Consider the following 21860-nt stretch of genomic DNA (forward strand, 5'->3'; position numbering starts at 1 on the left):
TTGGTGGTCAATAAATTCTTCTAGTATATGGTGTTTTTGCAGAACTGAGTGGAGGATCAGTTTCATTATTTCAGTCAGCTGAATTGTACTTTGGCTTCTGGTAAACTCTGCGTGCTTTCCTTGACCCTGAGAAGTTTCTTGCTGTCACTTCCGAGGCCTGGCTTTGTGACATGTCTCCACTTGCCTTGACCTGCTTGTCCTTGCAGTCAGGACGCTGCTTGCTCCACACACAGCATCGGCTGCTCGGAAAAAGGAGCCGTGTCCAGCCAGAGGATCCCAACAGCCCAGTTCATGTCTTCTTAGAAGAGTAGATACTATGAACCGACTCTGTTGAATAACTTACCATTTTTTTCCACTTTAACAATGTCTGTTTACAAATATCTTCTAAAAATCCTTGATGTTAGAACAGGACAATGTCACAAATACCTTCTGAACACACCCTGTCAAAACTGTAAACATTCCAGCTCAAGGAGTTAACATATCTCCAGATTTTATTACCCGATTAGCAAAAATAAACACTTTTTTGTGTGTGTCCAAGGCAAATTGTTACATCTGACTTCCTGTTCCTGCCTCAGCTGAGACAGCTAGCCAAGTTATCAACCCGTTTGACCTCCCAAAAGCTCAATTCCTTTTTACTTACTAAATGCTGCGGTAACCAGAGGCCTTCATGTGGTCAGAAAGGAAGACCTGTCATTTGCTGTTGTCATTAATGCCATGAAGAGTGTGTTTTTATTTAATAGTGGTATATTACCTCTTGTCAACAGGAAGTTAAAAGTAAAGTGCACCAAACAAGCTTGGGTGGGAATTCCTTGTAGCTTAGCATTAGCAGAGGTTGCATAGTGTCATTAAGAATAGGGGGTGTTATTTAGATAAGCTTTAGAGTCTAATCTTACAACTGGTAAGCAATACTTGGAATTCCACTTGGTGTAATTTTGTTGTTTCAATGTGTTTTGGAAATATTTGGAAACGTCTGATGCCAAAATACGCAAAGTTCTGTTGTCTGGCTGCACTTTGCCTGTTTCACTGGATTTTGTGCTGATCCACTTTTTTTAGCTCTGTGCCTGCCAGAGCGAACACAAAACTTTAGGGGAATCCTGCTACTGACTGCCTGCAGACCAGATGTATCACCAGGGCCTGCTGCCTGTGGCTGGCACCATCCCCCTGCTCAGGCATAGTGAGTTTGATACATCTGGGTCATCCCAAACTTGATGCCCACAGGCCTGCCTAGGACTTACATCCAGCAGGTCTGGTGTTGGGAGCTTTCCAGCCTGCCAGTGTTGACAGAGCTGTGTCCTGAACTTTGATATGTCCTAGTTTGAGCTCAGTTCCAGCAGAACTGGGTGAAGGTGATGGCTGACCTCTTTCCATGCGGAAGAGCTTACTCCTGTCCTCATGGATTCAGTGAACATTGCCCTTGTGTGGCTCCTGTCAGTACTGAAGAGAGACAAAGACCATGTTTTGATTATGCATTTCAGTTTAGTATCAGGCTGCATTGTTTCTTTTTCAGTCTTTATGTTTTTATCTTTAAGGGACAAGAAAGTGCTTTTGCTAGCTTCCTGTCAGCTAGCAGCAGCAATTATTGTACCTGTTAGATTCCCTCAGATTCCCTCTTCTTGGACTCCCTGGATTTTTAGGAATGAAAAGGGTGCAAAGCCCATTTTTATTCCTCTTGCTGTTCTAAAACAGTATTGCAAGGTGTCGTGGTTCACTGGTAGCTGAGCTGCACGTGCTGCTTGCTCTCCCCCCTAACCCCGGGGGGAAGTAAAAAAAAAAGAATAGACAAAAGCAAACCTCGTAGGTTGGGCTAAGGACAGTTTGCTGGGACAGCAAAGGGGGGGAGAAATGAGAATAGCAGGACTTTTATAGCAAATACACAAATATATACTGGTGATACACAATGCAGTTTCTCACCGAACCGCACTGTCCTGAAGCTGTGCATCCTGGAGCCACAAGCTCTTACCCTACCAGCCCTCCCCTCCCCTTTATGCTGAGCATGACATCATTGGTATAGAATACCCCCTTTGGTTAGTGTGGGTCACCTGTCCTGGCTGAGTCCCCTCCCAGCTTCCTGGGTGCCCCCCGCCTTCTGGTTATCAGATCAGCATGAGAAGCTGAAAAGTCCTTGACTGCTGGGTGACACCTAAAACATTGGTGTGTTACCAGCACTGCTCCCATCTGAACTCCAAACATCAGCATTCCACCAGCCACTAGAAAGAAAATTAACTCTATCCTAGCTGAAACCAGGACACAAGGAAACACATAAAGGATTTCCATAATTGCAGAGTCACATCTGTGTTGGGGGGGCAGGGAAGTGTTTTGTTATATTCAGTTAATCCGTGGCCTTCTTGCAAAAGAACTCCCTGAGGACATGCTGGTGTAGGGTTGCTAGAAGTTACTGTGAAGAACTGGTGTTCTTAAATCTCAAAGTTATTTGTACCTCACAGTATTACAGTACAGAAGAGATAGTACCCAACAAGTGTACTCTCAAAGACTTGTGGAGACTGATTGATGTGTGTCGTAATGATGTTTTGATTTATTAGAATGATTTGGAATTACTGGGTGCATGTGAGATTTGGGAAGCTGTTCAGTGTTTGTTTTAGGCGTCCTGAAGTGCTGGTATAAAAATGCCTGGCAGGAAGCTGGATGATATTCTTAATTAGTGGAGTCTATCTCTTACTTTTTTTTGCAAGAGGCTTCCCACTCACAACATTCCTATCAAAGTATTTGATACATTTATTTTTTGTTTGCTAGCATGGTATGAAAATACTCCATACAGCCAGTGCCTCTTGAACAGCAGCTCAAGGGCTCTTTCTTTTTTTTTTTTCCCAGGCATTCCAATGAAAACAAGTGAGAGAAATTGCCTTCGGTGTGTTCTCATGTACCAGACAGCAGGTTTACTTAGGCTGCTTGTTCTTTGAACAAATTTTCTTAAAATAAAAATTTTATAGTGCAGAAAGCTGTCGTGTAATATTATACATCTGACTTTTCTTAAGCCCTGCTGAAAGAGAACCGATATTGAAATACTTTTATACTCTCTAATACTTCAGCTCGGTGCCATATGATGGTAATCCAGAAATGGGTTTTCCTTGTACATGCATGTAATCAAGTCATTGGCTTGCTTGCTTTATTAAGGCAGGGATGTAATACAGCAAATTTGAATACATTAAAAATGTATTGAAAATTAGACCTTCTATTTGTGGGTCTGGATGCTTTTTTCTGACACTGCAGTCTCAGAAAATTCTATGTACTTGTTTAACTTGTTAATAATCTCGTAGCAATGAAGCAAAATATTCAGGCTCTGATACCCAGGAGCATCTAAACATAAGATTAAACGTCCTTCTTGAAGATGAAGGCTTTCCTGGATCAGAGCTTTAATCATACAGTTTACAGCCTTACTGAATCACTGCTTGGTGAGTGATGCTGTATGGACTAGAGAGGTAGCTCTGTGCAGGCAGCACGTATCCACAGGAGGAGAAATTAATGCTTCGTGGTTTAGCGGTCAGTCTATTGGACCACAGGCGTACCAGAGCTCTTGATTCAAAGTGATTCTGTGTTCAGAGCGGCTGAGTTTAAAAAAGCTGCCTTAGAAGTGAATTTTGAGTAATATTGACTGGAGAGAGTTGGGACAGCTAAGGAATTGTAGCTAAAACTGGTAATGATGGGGTATTACTGATAGAAATATGAGTTTCTGACAGCTGCCTTCACATGTCCTAATTTCATAGCTCAATTTACATCTTCTGTGATCTGACCCCATTATCTTAATACCACTCTTATATTTTAAAAATCTTTCTATAATTATTCTTTTTCTCTGAGGGCTTGACTTTTAGCATTGGCTTTGAACACTTATTATTCAGGTATTTTTCTTTTTCTTTTTTTTTTTTTTTCTATTTTATTATCAAAGGGGGAACCTTAGTTACAGGAAACACCAGAAGCCTCAGTCGAACAATGTCGAAACAGGTTTTTATCTGGCGTTGAAATAATTCTGTAAATGGGTGGAGTACTTAAAAAATCTCTAGGGCATGAGAAACAATTACAGTGCTTGCAAATGTTTCTTCAGGAAAGTTCGGTGAATGCCTGGTAGACTAAGTAGGAACTTAGCAAAGGTGTGTAGGTCCTTTCATTTTCATACCAAAATGAGTCTTGTAAAGCAAGGGAAGTGCTATCTAATATGTTAGACCCCCACGCGACCTTAAACCTAACCCAAACCTCTTTATGATCCCACCATATCTGTGCAAGTCCATGCCTGGGGGCTGGTTTTATGGCAATTCTGGGGGGCACTGGGGGACTGTCAGGGCTCACCCCACAGGGTGGGCTCAGGCACGTGCCCCAGCCCACAGGGGAAAATACATAAAAGACCCTTTGTGTTCCATTAATGTTTCCTGGAGTAACGTGTCTCATGTTTGTACATTTATTGACATCTGTTAAACTCTGAATTCAGCTATAAGCATACCTCTCTACTAACTTCAGCAGAACTGTTTGTAAACACAGGGGCTGAAGTAGCTTCTCCAGGAACACTGCTGTTGCTATTGGATGCAGCACGTGAAAAATGAAAGGATGATTTACAGTGCTGAATATAATCCATTCATTCTCCTCCAGCTTCAGTGGAGGAAGGCATTCGTGATTTTATGTGATGCTTCTTAGTGGTGAAAGTCATGTTCAGACATACTTTTTTTAGCCAAGTACAGGGACTTGATTGCAGGCACACGGACAGCATCCCACTAGTGTTGCAGCTCAGGAGGCTGCCTGGTTTATTTGAGCTGGGCAATCTTGGTTTGAGGCACCTGGCCAGTCTCAAGTGAGCCTTCCTATGATTGTAACAAGGATGTTACCTCACAATTGCATGCTCACAGGGAAAGTTTTGGCTACAGGTCGCATCAATTTTTAACATCCCTATGGAGCAGTGGTGGCTTGACCTTGGCTGGCTGCCATATGGCCACCCAGATGCTCCCTCTCTCCCACTTCAGGGAGTTAATAGTTTCCACTTCAGAACGCTAAAATCAAGGTTTGCAACCCAGTACCTGTCTAGAAGCAGGTACAGCAGATATTCGCTGTTAGGGTTTTGTTTTCAAAGCCAGACACAGGACACCACGGTGTCATGAGGCCCTGAAGGCAAACGAGTTCCATACTCCTTCCTCCACTGCTTATGTTGACTTTTTCATATCTCATTCAAAATCTCCACTGCTTTTTTTTTGTCAGTGTTGCACTTACCCATCCCACCCCCCCTTGAGCCCTTTCTCTCTTCCTGTGTTGAGCCCGCTCAACTTGTTTACTTGCTTATGGATAGCGTTGAGACATTTCAGTGCGAGGTGCAGGCCCAGAGCTTTGTCACCTCCCAGAGACACCGCAAACGTGCCCACAGGCAGGTGAATGAAACAGGAATGTTGGCAAACTGTGGTCCCGGTGACTGTGCAGTTTGCACCCTCCGAGGGCTGACCCCATCTAGCTTGCTCACATTCATTCAGGCTTTCTGGGCCTGCCTCGTCCTAAAGGCTCAACACCGGCCGCCTCAGAGCCAGGGAAGGATGTGTCTTGCCAAAAGTTCTTCTTCCTTATGAGCTGTGCCGAATACAATTTGAGGAAATACGTCCCATTTCCTGGAAATTCTGTGCAATGTGAAAGAAGCATGATCTGTGCATGGGTGTGTGCTTACGTTTCTGACAGAATTGTGTAAAAAAAACCTTGGATCCTTGCAGTTCATGAGTGTGTATGCACGCTGGGGATGGCTTGGCCCTTCCTTGCCACCAGCTTTCACTGGTGCAGAATTTAGTCTACTATGTTCCTTCAGGTTAGAGCATCCTCAAGATGTGTTTATCAGTCTTCCACACATCTCATGGAGCCTGCATTGCTATCCAGTGGAGGGTTTTGTGAGGAGTTAGGGGCAGTATTCCTGTTTCAGTGACATGTTTCTTGCTTTATTTGGGTTTCTATCCTAAATGGATCATTTCTGATTGTGAGCATGAAAGGGTAGGTCTTGGTGCTTAGAAAAGTATTTTATTTATAAGAGGGTCCTTTTTTTTCAGGGATTTAGAATTTATTTTTATTTCAGGTCACTTTTATTAATATAAGCAAATATGGATTTTTTTTTTTCTCTTTGTCCACAACTCATTCTTTGGTGATTCCCTCTTGCCCTGCATGACATATATATCCAAGGTGTTTTGTTTTCAACCTAACTGTTGGCAACTCACTTGTAATTACATTAGGAATTTTAATCCACTGTAAAAAGAACTGGTGGATATATAATTAACTAATGACAGTCTGTGGGACTAAGCCTAGCAAAGTGAAAGCCATAAACATTTGGAGCATCTGAGGTGGAACCTCATGGATTCTCTGTAGCGCATGGAAAAGTCAGGATATTAAAGTGGGAGAGATGGTTTGAGAGGACAACAAGTCTTGAAGTGTTGGGAAAGCGTAGGAGAGTAGAGGGTGAGAATAGGAGGAAGACGCGTCTTTCTCTCCTCATCTATTTCACCATCTGATCTGAATATGGAAATGAATGTACTTTGCAGGCCTGATATCTCTTCAAAGCCCAGTTGCTGCTGGATGGGGCTACCCTTCTCCATAACCATTAACTCTTCCTCTTGCACGCTTTCCTTGGCAGAAATAGCAGAAATCACAATTCTTGTGAGCAGAAGCAGAGACCAGCTGCTTGGGTGGCTCAGAGAAAAGGAGCAGGCCACGCAGGCCACACATCCTCTCCCTCTTTGACAGGCTGTTTTTCGTGTACTAACAGCATGGCCTTGCCTCTGCCAGCCTGACCTGAAGGCTATGGACAAGCTGTCTCCTTGGGGAGCAAGGAGTGTGGGCTGCTGTTCGCAGCCACAGTGCCCCCTCCATGGGCTGTGCAGGCAGGCTGGGCAGCTGTCTCTTTTTCTTCCATTTGCTTCGTTTGCTTCCTGCTGGGTTAATGAGGCTGTGGTGAGTTGATCCGGTCTGGGCTGTGCAGGGGCTGGATCCTCTGGTCTGCCAGGTTTGCTTGGTGTTATCTGCTGGAGATTTCCACAGGGTGCTCTGCTTGTTCTAGGGAGAATCTCAGCCCTGCTCTGGTGTCTTGTTGGAAGGGAAGGAGAGGAAGGGGTAGGGGGATGACAGGGAGCAAAACTGACTTTAACCTACAAACAGTAGGACTGGAATATCATGAGTCCCCACAGTCATCTCACTGGGGCATCTGGTTGCTACTAGGGCAGAGCAGAGTATCATCAGCCTACTCTTCACTGTAGCAAACTGTCTTGCTATCACACTAAGAGCCAGATTTAGTCATCTAAAATTAGTCCCTAGCCCCTAGCTCTAAACCTCAGTCATACACCTGAATCTTTCTACTGCTGCCTTAATAACAGTGTGCAGGGTCATAAACCTCTGGGTTATAAAAAGAACATTGACTTTGGAAACAGCGGTACCCATTTTATATCCATCCTGAAATATCCCTCCCTATTCTTTTTCACATCCCTCCTCTTAACGTTGCCACCTTCTGCCATGTAAATGAAGAAATACCAGATCCACGCAACGTGGTGGTGAGTAGCTTACCTGTACAGATGCAGCTGCTGTTGAAAAGCACACCTGACTAAATGTGTTACAATTCTCCTAAATGCTGAGATAACATATAGCACGTAGTTTTAAAGAACAGGTAGTTCTTGATCTGCCATAGCATTCCCAGTGACTCACTGTTCCCCCCCCACCCCACTGCAGTAATTACAGAAGAGCATTGCAGTTCAGAGGGAGTCTTCCTTCTTGGGCTTCTTGGCTGTGCTGGAGCTCCAGCTCTGCAGCCATATGGAGCAAACTGTGGGGAGCACCATGGTAGCGGTGTGGACCGTGCCAAGAGTAACGTGGGCACGGTACACGTTTTGAACTAGTGATAGCAAGCCATTAAAGAGAGAGTTTGTTTTGGATTCGTGGCCAGGAATTTGGTTACTGGAATCTTGGCTATGACACTTGAGTCTCTAAAACTGGGTGCTTACAGGAAAGACATCCCAAAGGACACATCTGATGGCTGCTCTGTCGGGTTAGGCTAGGAAAGTAGCCTGGCACTAAGGAAGTGTAATAATTAATAAGGGGTAAGCGTGCTTCCATATGGATTTGTTGTGGTTTCATGGCTTTTGATGAGAAAGTGTCTTCCTGCAGACCTGTGGGAACACAGAGCATGAGGCTCACAGGACAGGCCTGTGTACAGGGCTCGGCTCTGCGTCAGGTTGTGAGGTGGGAGCTGTGGGGCAAGGTTTCATGTGCGCTTAGCCCTCGAGCTCCTTGAGCAGGTACTGCCAGCCGGCACGTCGCGTACACGCTGACCGGCTGCAGCTGGCCTGGCCGCGCCGGGAGCCCAGGAACGGCAGCAGCGACGTGCTGCCAAATGTGACCTGACAGCCCTGCCACGAGGACACTCAGGGCTGCAGGGGAAGCAAGCAGCAGTGGGCCAAAGGGCTCGAGTCTCCTGTTTGCCTCGTGAGATGTCAGATCTGACAGGCACATGGGTGGGTCTGGATTGTTTTCCTGTGCGCGCGGCCTCCGTTCGTGAGGCAGCTTTTCAGATGTAGCAGAGCTGCACTCGTACTTGGCGCCGGTGCAAGCAGCTGTGTGCAGCCAGCCACCAGGCCTCTGCAAGAAATGTGTGTCAAGGTCTGGCCACCAGCTAAGTGCATTCAGAAGGAGATGTGTGGAAGTTGAGCCAAGTTTCTTGGAGATGGGAATATATTTTCCAGTTCCTTCAATGCTGCACCAATCTCTAATGTCTATTTTGAGGTAAATAAAATCTGCGAATTTGCTTTCTGTTTTTTTTAGCATGAGCATGAGGAGATTCTCTTTAATTTCGCTTTCAGTATTACTGTGTAAGAATGAGGGACCTGAAGTTTTTTATGGTTTAGTTGCAGTGTTTTCAGATGCTTAGGTCAAAAAACATTCATTGCATGTGAACATGATATTTTCATTTATTGCATCTCAAAGGATAGAAATCTCTTCCTCGAGCGCTGCTGTGACATAAAGTGTGATGGAAACATGGCTATTCTGAGCATCTCCCTGTCAAAGTGCTGCTACACTTAGTTTATGGTTCACAAACCTCAGTTGGATGCCCTAGAGCCCAATAAAATAGATAGAAGAATTGGATACCAGTGAGCGGCTCGCAAAGATTAAGTTCATGGTACCCACTGCTTAATGTTCCAGGCTGGATGTTTGAAGTGCTTGCCTAGGCAGTGGGAATCTGTACTGGGTGGCTTGTGCCTCCCAGGAGATCTCTCGAGCCACCAGCTGGAATGGAAAGTGCAGGTAGAGACACTCACTGAAATTGGGTGTCTGCAAAGAGGACTGAAGGATTCATAGGGATGGGAGGGGTATGACTCTGAAACTCATTCAAGTTTCCTGTTCATTTGGATTCACTGTCCCAAGTCAGGTCCCCGCTCCTAGGACTTTGGTGAGGGTTCTCACCACTGTACTGTTGCATTTAACATTTGTAGTGTGAGTTTTGGGGTTTGTTTTGGTTTTTGGTTTGTTGTTTTTCTTAACATGATCATAAGTGGCCTGATTGAGGTGCTTTGTGCCAGCAAGGTGAATGTTCTCTGAAAACCCAACCCAGTAGCACCAAGACGCTACAGTAGTACATTTACGTGTGCAGGTGCTTTTATGGGTGTGAGCTGTACATTCTTTCGTCAGTGAGAAGTGCCTACATGGCTTTTCAGGATGTTTCAGCTCTTGATTTCTCTTTTCAGGCTGAGTGTCCCATAAATGAGTGAATGGATTCAGCCAGGAAGGCTTGTCCTCACACCATGACAGCTGACGAGTCAGAAGCCGGAGAGTTATCTCTGGAGCCCCTGCTCACTTGCAAGCTGTGTCTCTGTGAATATTCCTTGGATAAGATGACCACTCTTCAGGAATGCAGCTGCATCTTTTGCACATCGGTAAGACCCAGCAGCACCTTTGTGTTACAGGAGCAGGGTAATGGGAGATAGACAGAACTATAGACGGGGTTGCATGTCCAGTACCAGAAACTTAAGTTATCCATGCTGATAGAAGATGCTTTCCTAAAGAACATTTGGTGTTAGTCTGTCTTGCCTTATTTAAAAGACTTCTCTGTCATTCTGCTTCTGGTAATTCATAACTCTAATAGACAAATAATAATAAATCCCAGTAGAAAATTGGGGGTGGGGGGGAGGGAAGAAGATGCATTTTAAGACTGTCAGAGAACATACACAGTCCACATGCAATCTCAGTATTTATTTTTCCTGAAGCAAAATTTTGAAACATCATAGGGTAACTGTGAGATGTTGTTTCCCCTCTTTAATTTCCTGAGTACTCTGAGACCTCTGAGATCTTCTATGTCATTTTTTAGGGCAATCAGAAAACGTAAACAAAAACGAACCTTGGCCTATTGAACCTTTGCATCTGTAGTTGGTGCTGCAGAGATGTTGTCCAGGTCATGCATTGCCTATAGTTGACAGTGAGGACTTTCTGTCCTGCAAATTCAGATCAAATAAAGCTGGTGGAAGTGATAAAGGCAGAGGTTGAGTGAGCTGATAAAAGCCCTACAGATATTAGTACTCTTCTGGTCTCTTTGTCACCATGGGAAAATGTAACCAGTTTCTCTGGCGATAGTGACTTTGATGTACCTGACTAATGGATTTTGGAAAGAGGTCAGAAGCCACTGGAGGGATGTTGTGTTTTTTTAACTCCAGAATAAAAGTACTTGGTTTTATTTTTTAACAAGAAATTGTGGATAAGCAAGCATGCTTAAGATTTGCCCTTGATTGTTTGAACTCATGGATGAAATCTGATATTTGTGAATCCAGTGACAGTATCTTACCAGATTCAGGGTAACTTAAATGGGATAAGAATCGAGCTTGTGTTTCAAGAAACGAGGACAAAATTAGTTAATATGCATTTTTAACCTGAACTTCAGGAAGTTTGTCTTCCATACTCAATTGCAGAAAACATTTCTGTGTTTTAGTCTGTTACAAAAGTTTTAGAACATACCTAACAGGTAGGCATGAAGATACAAAAAAAAAAAAAAAAAAAAAGGAGAAGTTTTTACCTTTACTCTTCTCCAAGAATTTAGTGTCTCTCATTTACTATCCTTTAAGGCACATTAACCTCACTGTTAGCAGGGCAGAGTAACCCTTTCTCCCCTGGGGAAGGGAGGACTGCTGAGGACTGCCAGGCAGAGCTGGGCTCTCCACTCATTCAGGGCACTGACCAAAGGGAGACATCAGTGATGTCTGGGGAAGTTGTTGTCCCTGCCTGTTTGTGCTGCAGCTCCCACCCCATACATACACCCCTTATCTGGCCTACCACAGGAAGAGCATCCCCGCTGAGCTTGGCTCTCCAGTGCCATGACACAGAGTGAAAAGTGCAGTCACAGTTGTTTGGCAAACTTCACTGACTTTGTCTAAACAAGAGCCAGCCATGAGCTGAATGCAGCTGGGAGAAGCCCTTAGACATGCTCTATTTATTTCAGTGGGCGTAGTATGTCTTGGTTCTGGTTATGCTCCATGCCTACCCTTTGTCTGGCTGGTTTTGTCTGGCTGAACAGCCTCTTGATGGACATGTCTGGGCTGATGCAACAGAGACACGTGGATCTTGCATCCTGTAACAAGGGGTACTCTGGAAACTTTTAACCTGCTTATGTTGCTTTCTGTCTTGAATCTAGAGCAGTTTCTGGCTGTGTGAGTTGGACCTTTAGGCAGCCTTCAAAGAACAGTGTCAGAAGCACTTGTCACAGAGGGCCCTAGTGCTGGGGCCTGCATGGATTATTTCTTGGGCACAGCCTGAAGTAGCTGCACTGGTATGCAATGCCCTAAATTTCCTCCCACCCATGCCAGGGCTTCTCGATACCTTCACACTGCCCTTATGACACATACTGGGGTAGGAATGTCAGCTGTGAGCTACAGAATTGAACCCGTATCAGTTTTTCAGCCAGCAATACTTTAGGCCTGTATAGCTTATTCTTACTTTCTATCACTAAAGTTAATCATCTAGATCCAAGAGTAGCATTAAATTTTTAATAGAAAAAGGCTTCACATGGACATAATATGTTCTGCTCTACCAAGGTGAATCACAGAATCATGGGCTCGTTTGGGTTAGAAGGGGCCTCTAGCTGCAACCCCCTGCCATGGGCAGGGACACCCTCCACTAGACCAGGCTGCCCAAAGCCCCATCCAGCCTGGCCTTGGACACTGACAGGGAGGGGGCACCCACAGCTTCTTCTGGGCAGCCTGTGCCAGGGCCTCACCACCCAAACAGAGAAAACTTCCTCCTAATGTCTCATCTAAATCTACTCTCCTTTAGCTTAAAGCCATTCTCCCTGTCCTATCACTACACCACCTGATAACCAATCCCTCCCCAGCTTTCCTGTAAGCTCCTTCAGGTACTGGAAGGCTGCTCTGAGGTCTCCCCAGAGCCTTCTCTTCTCGAGGCTGAACAAGCCCAACTCTCTCAGCCTGTCTTCACAGGAGAGTTGCTCCAGTCCTCTGACCATCTTTGTGGCTCTAACCAAACCATTAATTTTTAAATTTTTTTCTTTGATTACACGAGGTCTTTTTTTTTTTCTTCATAATTGTAATGACGACTCTACATTTATGATTGTTTTTCACTACAGCATCTTTGGCTGTGGAAATAATTGGAAGTTGTTACTATTTATGCATCTGCAGGGGCAAGCTTATATCTTCTTTTCACTTCCATCCTGTAAAACCAAGAAATGTAAATGTTAGAATTGTCTAAGGCTTTTTTTTTTTCCAGCTTAGAAACACTTGTAATAAAGATTATACCTCATAAAAGCTGTATTCCAGCCAAAGTAAGTAAACTGCATTTAAGAAGGTGTGTATTTCCCTTTTGGTGAAATGTTATTAGTAAGAGAGGGATTTTTCACAGAGCTATAAACATTTTTACTCTCTCTGCTCAGAGAATAGAAAGCAGATGGCTTGCAGAATACACTTGCCATCTTACTTGGTAGCCCAGTCAGGTCTGGAGAGGCATCAGCTGGGCATTTCTCAGCATCTGTTGCGCTGGGCATAAGACTCCACTGAAATGAGAGATAAAGCACACGTTCACACATCCCAAGGATCTGGAAATGGCTACACTGTACCTGATGGCTTGATTTCATTGTGTTTGGACTGTGTTATTTTTGAGTGAATGATTGATCTCTGCAGTAGGTTGGGCAGAGATGTGAGGTGTATTTTATCTGCAAAAGTTTTAGAGGGCCGTGCTTGGTATTATTCGGGTCATTTCCAAAACTTTGTGGAGTGCCAGAGATTCTTACATACATATCATCAGCAATTGCTTAAGCTGCACGGTTATATGTTACTTACTGCGTTCCCTAAAGGTGAGGGGATCTCATCTGTTCCTGATACTGATACTGGTCTTTGTTTTGTCAGTCATCCTTCCTGACCCTGTGCTGGTCACATCACTCACATATGTATGTGAAAAAATTATACAGTGTGTGTGTGTGTTACAAACATTGTGTGCTACAGTGTTACAAGATATTGTTCACTTTTAGTGCACTTACATCTGTGTCCAGAGCAAATGAATATTAATTACATACTGACTGATCCAATTAAAAAATTGTATTTTGAATGTAACACTTCTATCTAACCAATTTTCCTATATGTTTGCATCCTTTGCTCTTCTCCTCCCTTCCCCAGATAGCTCCAGCAGTGCATCACTTGGGCAAGCCTCAGGAGTGCTCGGGTAGGGTACTGCCAGAAATAGACAGGCTGACCCCTCTGCTTTGCCTTTGGAGAGGACATTGGCTGTTGCCCAGTGTCTGGCGCTCATTTAGACTGTCTGGGAAGTATACATTTTGGAGACTCCCACCTTTTCAGAACCTGGCTAAAATGGGAAAACAGTTGGGCGAGATGATGTGTGCGTGATCGCATGCACCTCACTTCCTCTTGCTGGAAACGCCCTGGTAGCCAGCACAGCATAAATTACCCTGAGGAAGCAGAAGCGAGGAGTGCAGGACTAGCAGTAATCCTGGAAATAGCAAGGGCCTTGTGGAAGACTTGTTACAAGCCTGCAGCCTGTAAGTAGTCGTGGAGGTGAGGTTTTACCATGTGTGGTAAGATGTCCCTGCTGGCAGCGATGACAGAAGGGAACCAGTGCAGTGCTTTGGGGAGTCAGTAATAAAGCTGGTGTTGGCTGCTTCTCCACACATCAGTTCTGTGTGGTTTTGTCTTTCTTCTCCCCCCTTACTGCCTCCTAAGCATTTTGAAGTCTTTATGAGAGCCAGGTGAGCAATAAATGGCATCACTGCTGTTTGCGTCAAGCAGTAGCTTATGTCCATCCTGGGTTTTATTTACTGGAGAGGGGCTCAAGATGCCTAAGACAACATGTCAAAGACTTCACAAAGCAGAAGGTACTTTCATGTATTTTGCTTCTGTGTTGTCAGCACATGTTCTGCAGAATTAGCATGATTCATCCTTCTTTTTTTTTTTTTTTTTTCCCAAGCAGGTTCTTTGTTGGGTCTTGTACTTCTGAGAAGTGTGTGAGGTAACTGAGTTACAAAATGTGCAAAACAAATCATCACGATGATCCTCCTGTTTGTCCTTTTGGTGCAAACAAGGTGGTCTAAATGAGATTAAACTTCATGCAACCTTAAAAGAAGACAGTGTGCAATGCTGAACGGAAGCACAGGTAACCTCTGTGCTGTCTTGGCTACTCTGCAAGTAGAAAATGCTCTGAAGGTGTTTGGGAGAAGAAGATACTCTGCTGTAGTGATGATGTGTGACAGCGAGGCCAGGGCTAGACATGGGCAAAAAAGGCTCTTTTGCTGCTATTTTATGGGATGCAGGGGGAAAATGCAAAGGGAAAAGTCCAGCCCCTTTTCAGTGGTCTGTGGAGACAGGACAAGGGGCAATGGCTGCAAGTTGGAGCACAGGAAATTCTGCACCAACATGCGGAAGAACTTTTTCACAGTGAGGGTGACAGAGCCCTGGGACAGGCTGCCCAGGGGGGTTGTGGAGTCTCCTTCTCTGGAGATATTCAAGACCCATCTGGACGCCAGTCTGTGCAATATGAGCTAGGGAGCTGCTTTGGCAGGGGGGTTGGACCCGATGATCTCTTGAGGTCCCTTCCAACCCCTACAATTCTGTGATTCTGTTGCAGCCTGGTGCCCTGGGCACTGCCTGCCTGGTGAGCTGGGGCCTTCGGAGGCTGCAGCCTCAAAAAAAGGGGGTTGCATGCTGCTGCCAGCTCCTTTTGCTAGAGGGGAAGGGGAAGTTCTTCCAGAAATAGAACTTTCTCTGTTGCACCTCACCAGCAGGACACTCCAAGGCTCCTCTGCTTTCCTTCATTTTTGTGAGCAGCTGTACGTTTCCCTGCTTGCGTTGGGTGGCTAAATACTGACATTTGTCCTTAATGCTGTAAAGCCTTGGATCACTTGTGCAGAGGAGCAGTGGAGAACTGGAGACAAACTGATGTGAAGCATCAGCATCGTCAGCAAAAAACACGGGCAGAAAAGCCTGAGAGCAGAGGAGACTGAATAGATCAAAGGCAAGGAGGAGGCAGATGACAAAGAGCGTGGGATGCCTACTAAATGGAGCAGATGTACACGAATACTCCAGTGAAAGACTACTTAGTAAAACTTATGAGTAAGGGAAAATTTGGATTTGCCTTCATCTAGCCATCACTGGGGTTTAATATCTCTTCTGTTTCTTTGTGCTGATTTTCAAGAAGGGGTTTGGTACCCTCTTCTTCCTCCTCTTTTCCCCAGCCTAGGAGATACCTGTATGTGCTCAGGGCTACACCAGAATACTACTTTCTCTTCATAAATAGAGCTGGTACTGCAGTGCCCCACTTAATTTATATAAAGCTCACCTCAGGTTGTTTTCTGCTTCCACCCACAGGTAGCAAGCTGTCAAGTTTTGACATTTCGGATTCTTTTTTTCCCAGCTTGACATTGGAAATGTTTCAGAATAGCTTTGTTTTAAAGTCATATAAAAGAAAGTTCCCACACCTGCTAACGTTGGCACTGAACACATGGTGCTTTTATAGTAATTTAGATGGTTTAAGAACTTCTTGCATGCATTTCTGTGCAGAGACACATCACAGGCAGTTCGTAGGGGTACCCAAAAAGCACAAATGTAGCCATGGCCTTTTTATGGATGCTGCTATTCTGAAAGAGGGGCTGCATGTGTCTGAAGTCAACAGAGGTAGCAGCGTGGCCAAGGGAAGACAGGTGAGGAAGAGAGAACCAACATGTTTAACGACAGCACCACGTCAGTGAAGTTAGTGTTATCTCAAGTGAAGAAAGACTCGAAGTGAGTTGTCAGTGCCTCAGAGTGTCACAGTAGTTGAGCCAGCCTGTGACATAACCTCATGGTCATGTTGGTTAGGCTCGGTTTGGCCTGACACAGATTTGTTTGCAAGAGAAATAGTATTCACAGCTGGGTCAGTTTTGGGAAGGGTGAGCCTTCTTTGTTCCTGTTCTCTTGTCCTTTTCTGGTTGGTGGTACCACTGCATGGCAACAGGCACCAGGAACCTATACTGACTTTTATGAAAGGCTACTGGGATGAGGCAGGCCGTGTGTAAATTGGTTTCAGATGGTGTATCTGAGCAGTACCTAGCACACTGCAGTGTTTTCACTTGGTCATGACAAATTAAAATGCTTTTCAGTGAGGTTACTCCTCCCCTTCTACTGAGCCATGAGATGACCATATGCAATTTGAGGCTAAAGGGACATTTTTTTCACTTTTTCCGAGTATCTTTCTCAATAAGGCTCTTATGTGGCCTCATCTTCTCCCCATTCGAAAACAACTTCATTTATCACTGCATCTGGTCCTCAGCAGTTAAAATATAGATTGGGCAATACAAATGCCTGTTTCATTAGACTTTTGTTTTTCACTTTAAACCATGCCTATCACAAGGTTTATCTCTAACAAATTACTAAATGGCTGTTTCTGTGGTGTGCTTCTAAAAAAACATTCTTTAATTGGAAAAGCTTTATGTTTTTCCCTACATGAAGTACAGAAGCCCTCAAGCTAATTGCCAATAGGCTTTTGAGAAATAATGGAGAGATTCCAGGAGATTGATTACCACACATTGAAAGTGACTGGCCCACTTTAGAGACTGAGCATGTAGAAGTACAGATGTCAGGACAATGATAAACATATTACTAAATGTTATGCAGCCTAGTAATAAACACTATGAGTACTGTGGGGGTTTTTTGGGTGGTATATTTATTGAAGTACACAAGTGATGAAGTGCTGAGTGCATGAGGTGGTTAAATTTGAGTTCTGACATGAACTGTATCACCAAAGTCAATAATACTATAGATTCCATTTAAAACTACATGACTACTACATTGTCTTGTGTATGCACTGGAGAGGAGGTAACATTTATAAATGATAAGAAAGAAATGAAAGTTATGCCTTATTGAATAAAAAGTATGTAAACATTGTCCAGAAGTGAAACAAAAACTGAATGCCTATCTGTTGATCTGTTCTGAATCATAAGACACTCTGGAATGCCAAATGAAAAGTTATTTTTTCTCTCCATATACAGTCGGGGTTTTTTCCACCCCCCAGATTTTCAGAATGTAGAAAGGCTCAAGGCTAAAAAAACCCACCAAAACACCAGTACAGTGTTGAGGACAAATCTGCAAGACAGATTTAACATTCTAAATCAGTCTTGTGGATTTTAAGATGGAAACCTGAGGTTTTCTTAATTTCTCTGAAACGGAAATTGTTTTCCAGTTACACATTCATAGGAAAGCCCCTCTTGTTTTGGCAAGATGCCTTCAGTCACTTCTTGCATTTTCACTTTTAATGTAGATCGTGCCCTAGTACTGATTAAGAAATACCATAAATCTGGGGTTTTTTTCCTTTTCAACAACTTAAGCAAAGACAAATACCATTCCTCATCCTGTATGAGCTGCTGCCCAGTGGCTAGCAGCACTATCTGTAGCGTTTGACAGGAAAACAGGCTGGCACGTTTCCATTTCCTGCTTCTTCCTAGCCATCCCTCCATGTTCCTTAATAAAGCTACCTGTTTCATTTTATCATCGATGAGGCTGTATTTAGGGAGCTGGAGAACTGCCTGCAGATAGGAGACAAGCAAGGTAATGGGGCATGTCAAGGTACTTGAAAAAAAGCAAAATGTAGGAATGACTGAGATCCATCTTTTGTCTCTGGTACAGAGATTATGTGAAAATGGCTTTGAATAGAAACATAAGATTTCACAGTGAGAGGGCTGTAGTGCCTTTGTCACATCATTACCTAGCAATATAACACTGTAGTTATGCTTTGAACATATTCTTACCTTATAATGCAGAACTGTTATGTTACCTCTGCACATTAAATACATTGCCAAGCAGCCTTTCCTTCCCCTTTCCCTTCTCCTTCCCCTTCCCCCCCCTTCCCCACATTAAAGATCTCCTCTGTATAATATAGTTTGGGGCAGGGTGAGGGGGGGAAGTTGAAGTTAGAGCATCACGTATAAGAAGTGTTGAAATGAAGAATCCATGAATAGCCTGCACAGAATTTTCTATTCCTGGGGCTTGTAGCTGACCATAGAAAACACTTTCCAAGATTAGAGGAAGTAATACTGAAGAAGGAAATTTTTATGTTACTAGTTTGTCTATTTCTGGATTGGGCTTTTCAGTGCTTTCTTAAAGATCTTTCCCTCATGTTACAACACACACTTTCAACAGAGCTTTAGCTCAAGGAGAGGAATTTGTACTTGGGGCATATGCAAATATTTGCCTAAAGTGTAATCTATCTTACAAGTCCTGCAGTATAAAAAACAAATGCATATATGCCTCATGATAATTTGATCCAGGTACTTTACTGGCCGTAATTTACTCATGAGTAGTGTGAATGGATGGTAGGTAAATGGATATTGACCTTATTTTGTTAAAAGGTGATGGCCTGAAAAACAGAAAGAGCATGAGGGGAAAAAAAATTTCTTCATAGAATCCCAGACTAGTTTGGGTTTGAAGGGACCTCGAAGACCATCTAACTCCAACTCCCTGCCATGGGCAGGGACACCCTCCACTAGCCCAGGCTGCCCAAAGCCCTATCCAACCTGGCCTTGGACACTGCCAGGGAGGGGGCAGCCACAGCTGCTCTGGGCAGCCTGTGCCAGGGTCCCACAACCTGCACAGGGAAGTTCTTCTCAATATCGAAATCCGCCCTCCTTCAGTTTAAGGCTGTTACCCCTTGTTCTATCACTACATACCCTTGTAGATTCTTGCCCCAAAAGAATCAGCCAGTAGAGTCTCCATCCCTGGAGGTACCGAGGGACATGATTTAATAGTGGATGGCAGGTTAGTGTGATGGTTGGACTTGATGATCTAAAGGGTCCCTCCCAACCAAGATGATTCTGTGATTATTTGAAAAAGTACATTATGAATCTCAGGTAGAGAAAAATTACTCATCATACTTTTCCCACTGAAGTTGACAATAGTCCATAGGGAGCAATACCTGCCTGGCAAAGTTAGATCAGCATCAAAACCTTCTGTTAGATGTACTGAATCTTACTGGTGGAATCACATTATCACATTTGAATTGATTCCTCTTGCTTGCTTGCACTGGGATTTTGTTATGTATCCCAGAAGACAGATTTGTACATGGTATAGTTGCTCAGTGGGGAAAATCTGAGTAAACTGAACGTTACTGACTGGGGTACACAGGTAAGAAAGCTAAAATTCCTTGTGTTGGTTTCTACCATTTATTTGAGGGGTAAACATTATAGAGCCAGTCCTTCAACTTCATCTGTAGTGAGCCCAGTTCAAACCTATTCGGCAAGACCTCAGTAGATTTTTACTCTGTTGCCTCAACCATTTTGCCTTGACTATGTGATGCATGCGTGGAAATCTTGCTGTGCTGGTAGGAAGGTCACTGCTAATGATTTGCTCTGGCCTTGGAGAATAAAACAACGGTATGACTGTTAGTGTTAGCCACAGGTCCTGTGGTGTGGCCTCTCCAGCCACTGGCTGCTCTCCGTGCTTGTAAGTCACCACACTGTGGGAAATAGGTGGGGGAGTGTAACTCACAGGTGTTGAGACCTGCTTGTTTCTTGGATGTCAAGATTGAGATCCATTTTAGGAACTCTTAATACCACAGAGGGTGAGTTATCTTGATCCTGCCTTCACTTTGTAGAGCAATTAAGTAGCACATGTAGCACAAGCAATTTTCCTAACTGAGATACTGCTGATTTTTGTAGACAAATGCACTAAAAGTCTTACCATTTTAAGTCTGTATAATGTATTCTCCATTGTGTGGGAGGACATGCTGCTGAGAAGGTCAGTCATGATTCATTATATAGGCATTGAATCTTTTTTTCACCACAATTGCAGCTTGCACATCTTTTCAGATACTTACATTTGCTGCTTTTCAACTAAGCAGCTAAATTAGTAGCTGTGCTGTAAATAATAGTAAAACCCTTCTAAAAACAATCAAACTGTTAAAGTGAAGGCATATTTTAAAATTTGAGTGATTTTTCACTGTTTCTTTTTTGCTGCTAACTTGGGAACAAGTTCACATCTTCATTCATATGCAGACTTGGGTAAAAAGCTTAATCCTTCAGTGGTAAATGATAAATACATCCTTTGAGTTTCCCAGCACCTGGAAGTCCTTCCATCAGCTTGTTGAATTGCACCCACAGCACCTTCTCCAAGCGCAGAAAATGGAGGCAAAAGATGTCATGCCTTTTAAAACTACGTAACACTTTTCTGTGAAGCATTTGAAGCTCAGTGGCACTGTGCTGTTATAAAATCTCTCCGAGTCACCCTCTGAAAGTATCTCAGAAAGCTCTGGTTGCTCACCCATCACCTCCTGCAACCAAGCAGTGGGTTAGAAGAGAAGGAGAATCCAGACGCATTAGCAGTGCTCAGTAACCTCTGTTCTCCTGGCTTGGTACCCCTAACGACTGAGATACTGCACATTGAAACTGATTGCAAAATCCATACTGTGGATCGAAGCTCCTTAAGAGCTCCGTGCCCATCCTTGCACAGAAGGGTAATTGCCAGTGCTCAAGCTTCTGTCCTGGAAGTCTAAATTAAGAACAAGCCTCTGGGCTGCTGCTAGGCCTGCAGTAACTTCTCAGGCTTTGTCCTCCTTCTGTAACTGGCTGACCTGAGCTGCCCCCAGAATACAAATCCACTGTACCATGCTGTCAAAACACATTACTAAATATCAGGCAGCACCGTGGAGGAGACAGAAGCCAGGATCTTAGCGAAAGTAAAAGCTTGCTCTCCCATGCTTGTGAGGAATTAAGGCAAACTAAATGCTTTGGTGGGAGGGAAACTTTCCCCCTTCCCCAAATGTTGCCTTGAGACTTGATCCAGAAATTAATCAGGTCTCCCACGAGGAGAGGGAGTGAGATGTAAGGAGGCCCTGCTGGAGCATCGTTCATATTGCTACGTGCACCCAACACCCTGCAGCACACGGAGGCTTTTGGGAAGGGGCTTAGAGGGCAGGATTTTCTGTTTGCATCGTTCATGGGTACAGACACAAACCAGCGTGAAAATTTTTGCAGGGAGTAAGCACTTGATACCCCATTTCTCCAGTGGGCAATGGCAGGTGCTTAATGAGTGGGGCTGCAGGAGCAGGTCTCTAGCTGCATCCACCGTGGCACTGGGTGCCACCCTGGGCTCTGGGGACAATTATTTTTGTCTTTCTCTGTGTCACCTGCTGCCACTGCCTTGGTTGTGGTGCAAGTAGATGTTGGCCGGGCCCCGGCAGCTCCGGTGTCTCTAGCGTACTTACTCCCGAGCACCCCTGCAGTTGTGTAACTGCTTCTCCTTACTGCTCTGTGGAGCAGTCTCTGGTGGGGACACCAACTTTTTTTAAGCACTGTGCCTAAATACCTTTGGGAGAGGTGGGCGAGATGGGACAGGGCGCTGAGACTGCTTGAATAATAAAAGAATTGCTCCTGGTGAAATCTG

The 21860-nt window shown here is 44.2% G+C and overlaps 1 protein-coding gene across 1 annotated transcript in view; it reads left to right on the forward strand.

Moving 5' to 3' along the window:
* Positions 1-21860, forward strand: part of RNF144B (ring finger protein 144B) — a 49706-nt gene that overhangs the window by 7794 nt on the left and 20052 nt on the right. Inside the window, exon 2 of the mRNA XM_084279761.1 lies at positions 9693-9881. Coding sequence (XP_084135887.1) covers positions 9717-9881 — 165 coding nt within the window. The 5' untranslated portion in view covers positions 9693-9716. The remainder of the gene's footprint in view (positions 1-9692; positions 9882-21860) is intronic.

The sequence above is a fragment of the Gallinula chloropus genome, assembly GCF_964237585.1.
Source record: "Gallinula chloropus genome assembly, chromosome: 2".
Lineage (NCBI taxonomy): Eukaryota > Metazoa > Chordata > Aves > Gruiformes > Rallidae > Gallinula > Gallinula chloropus.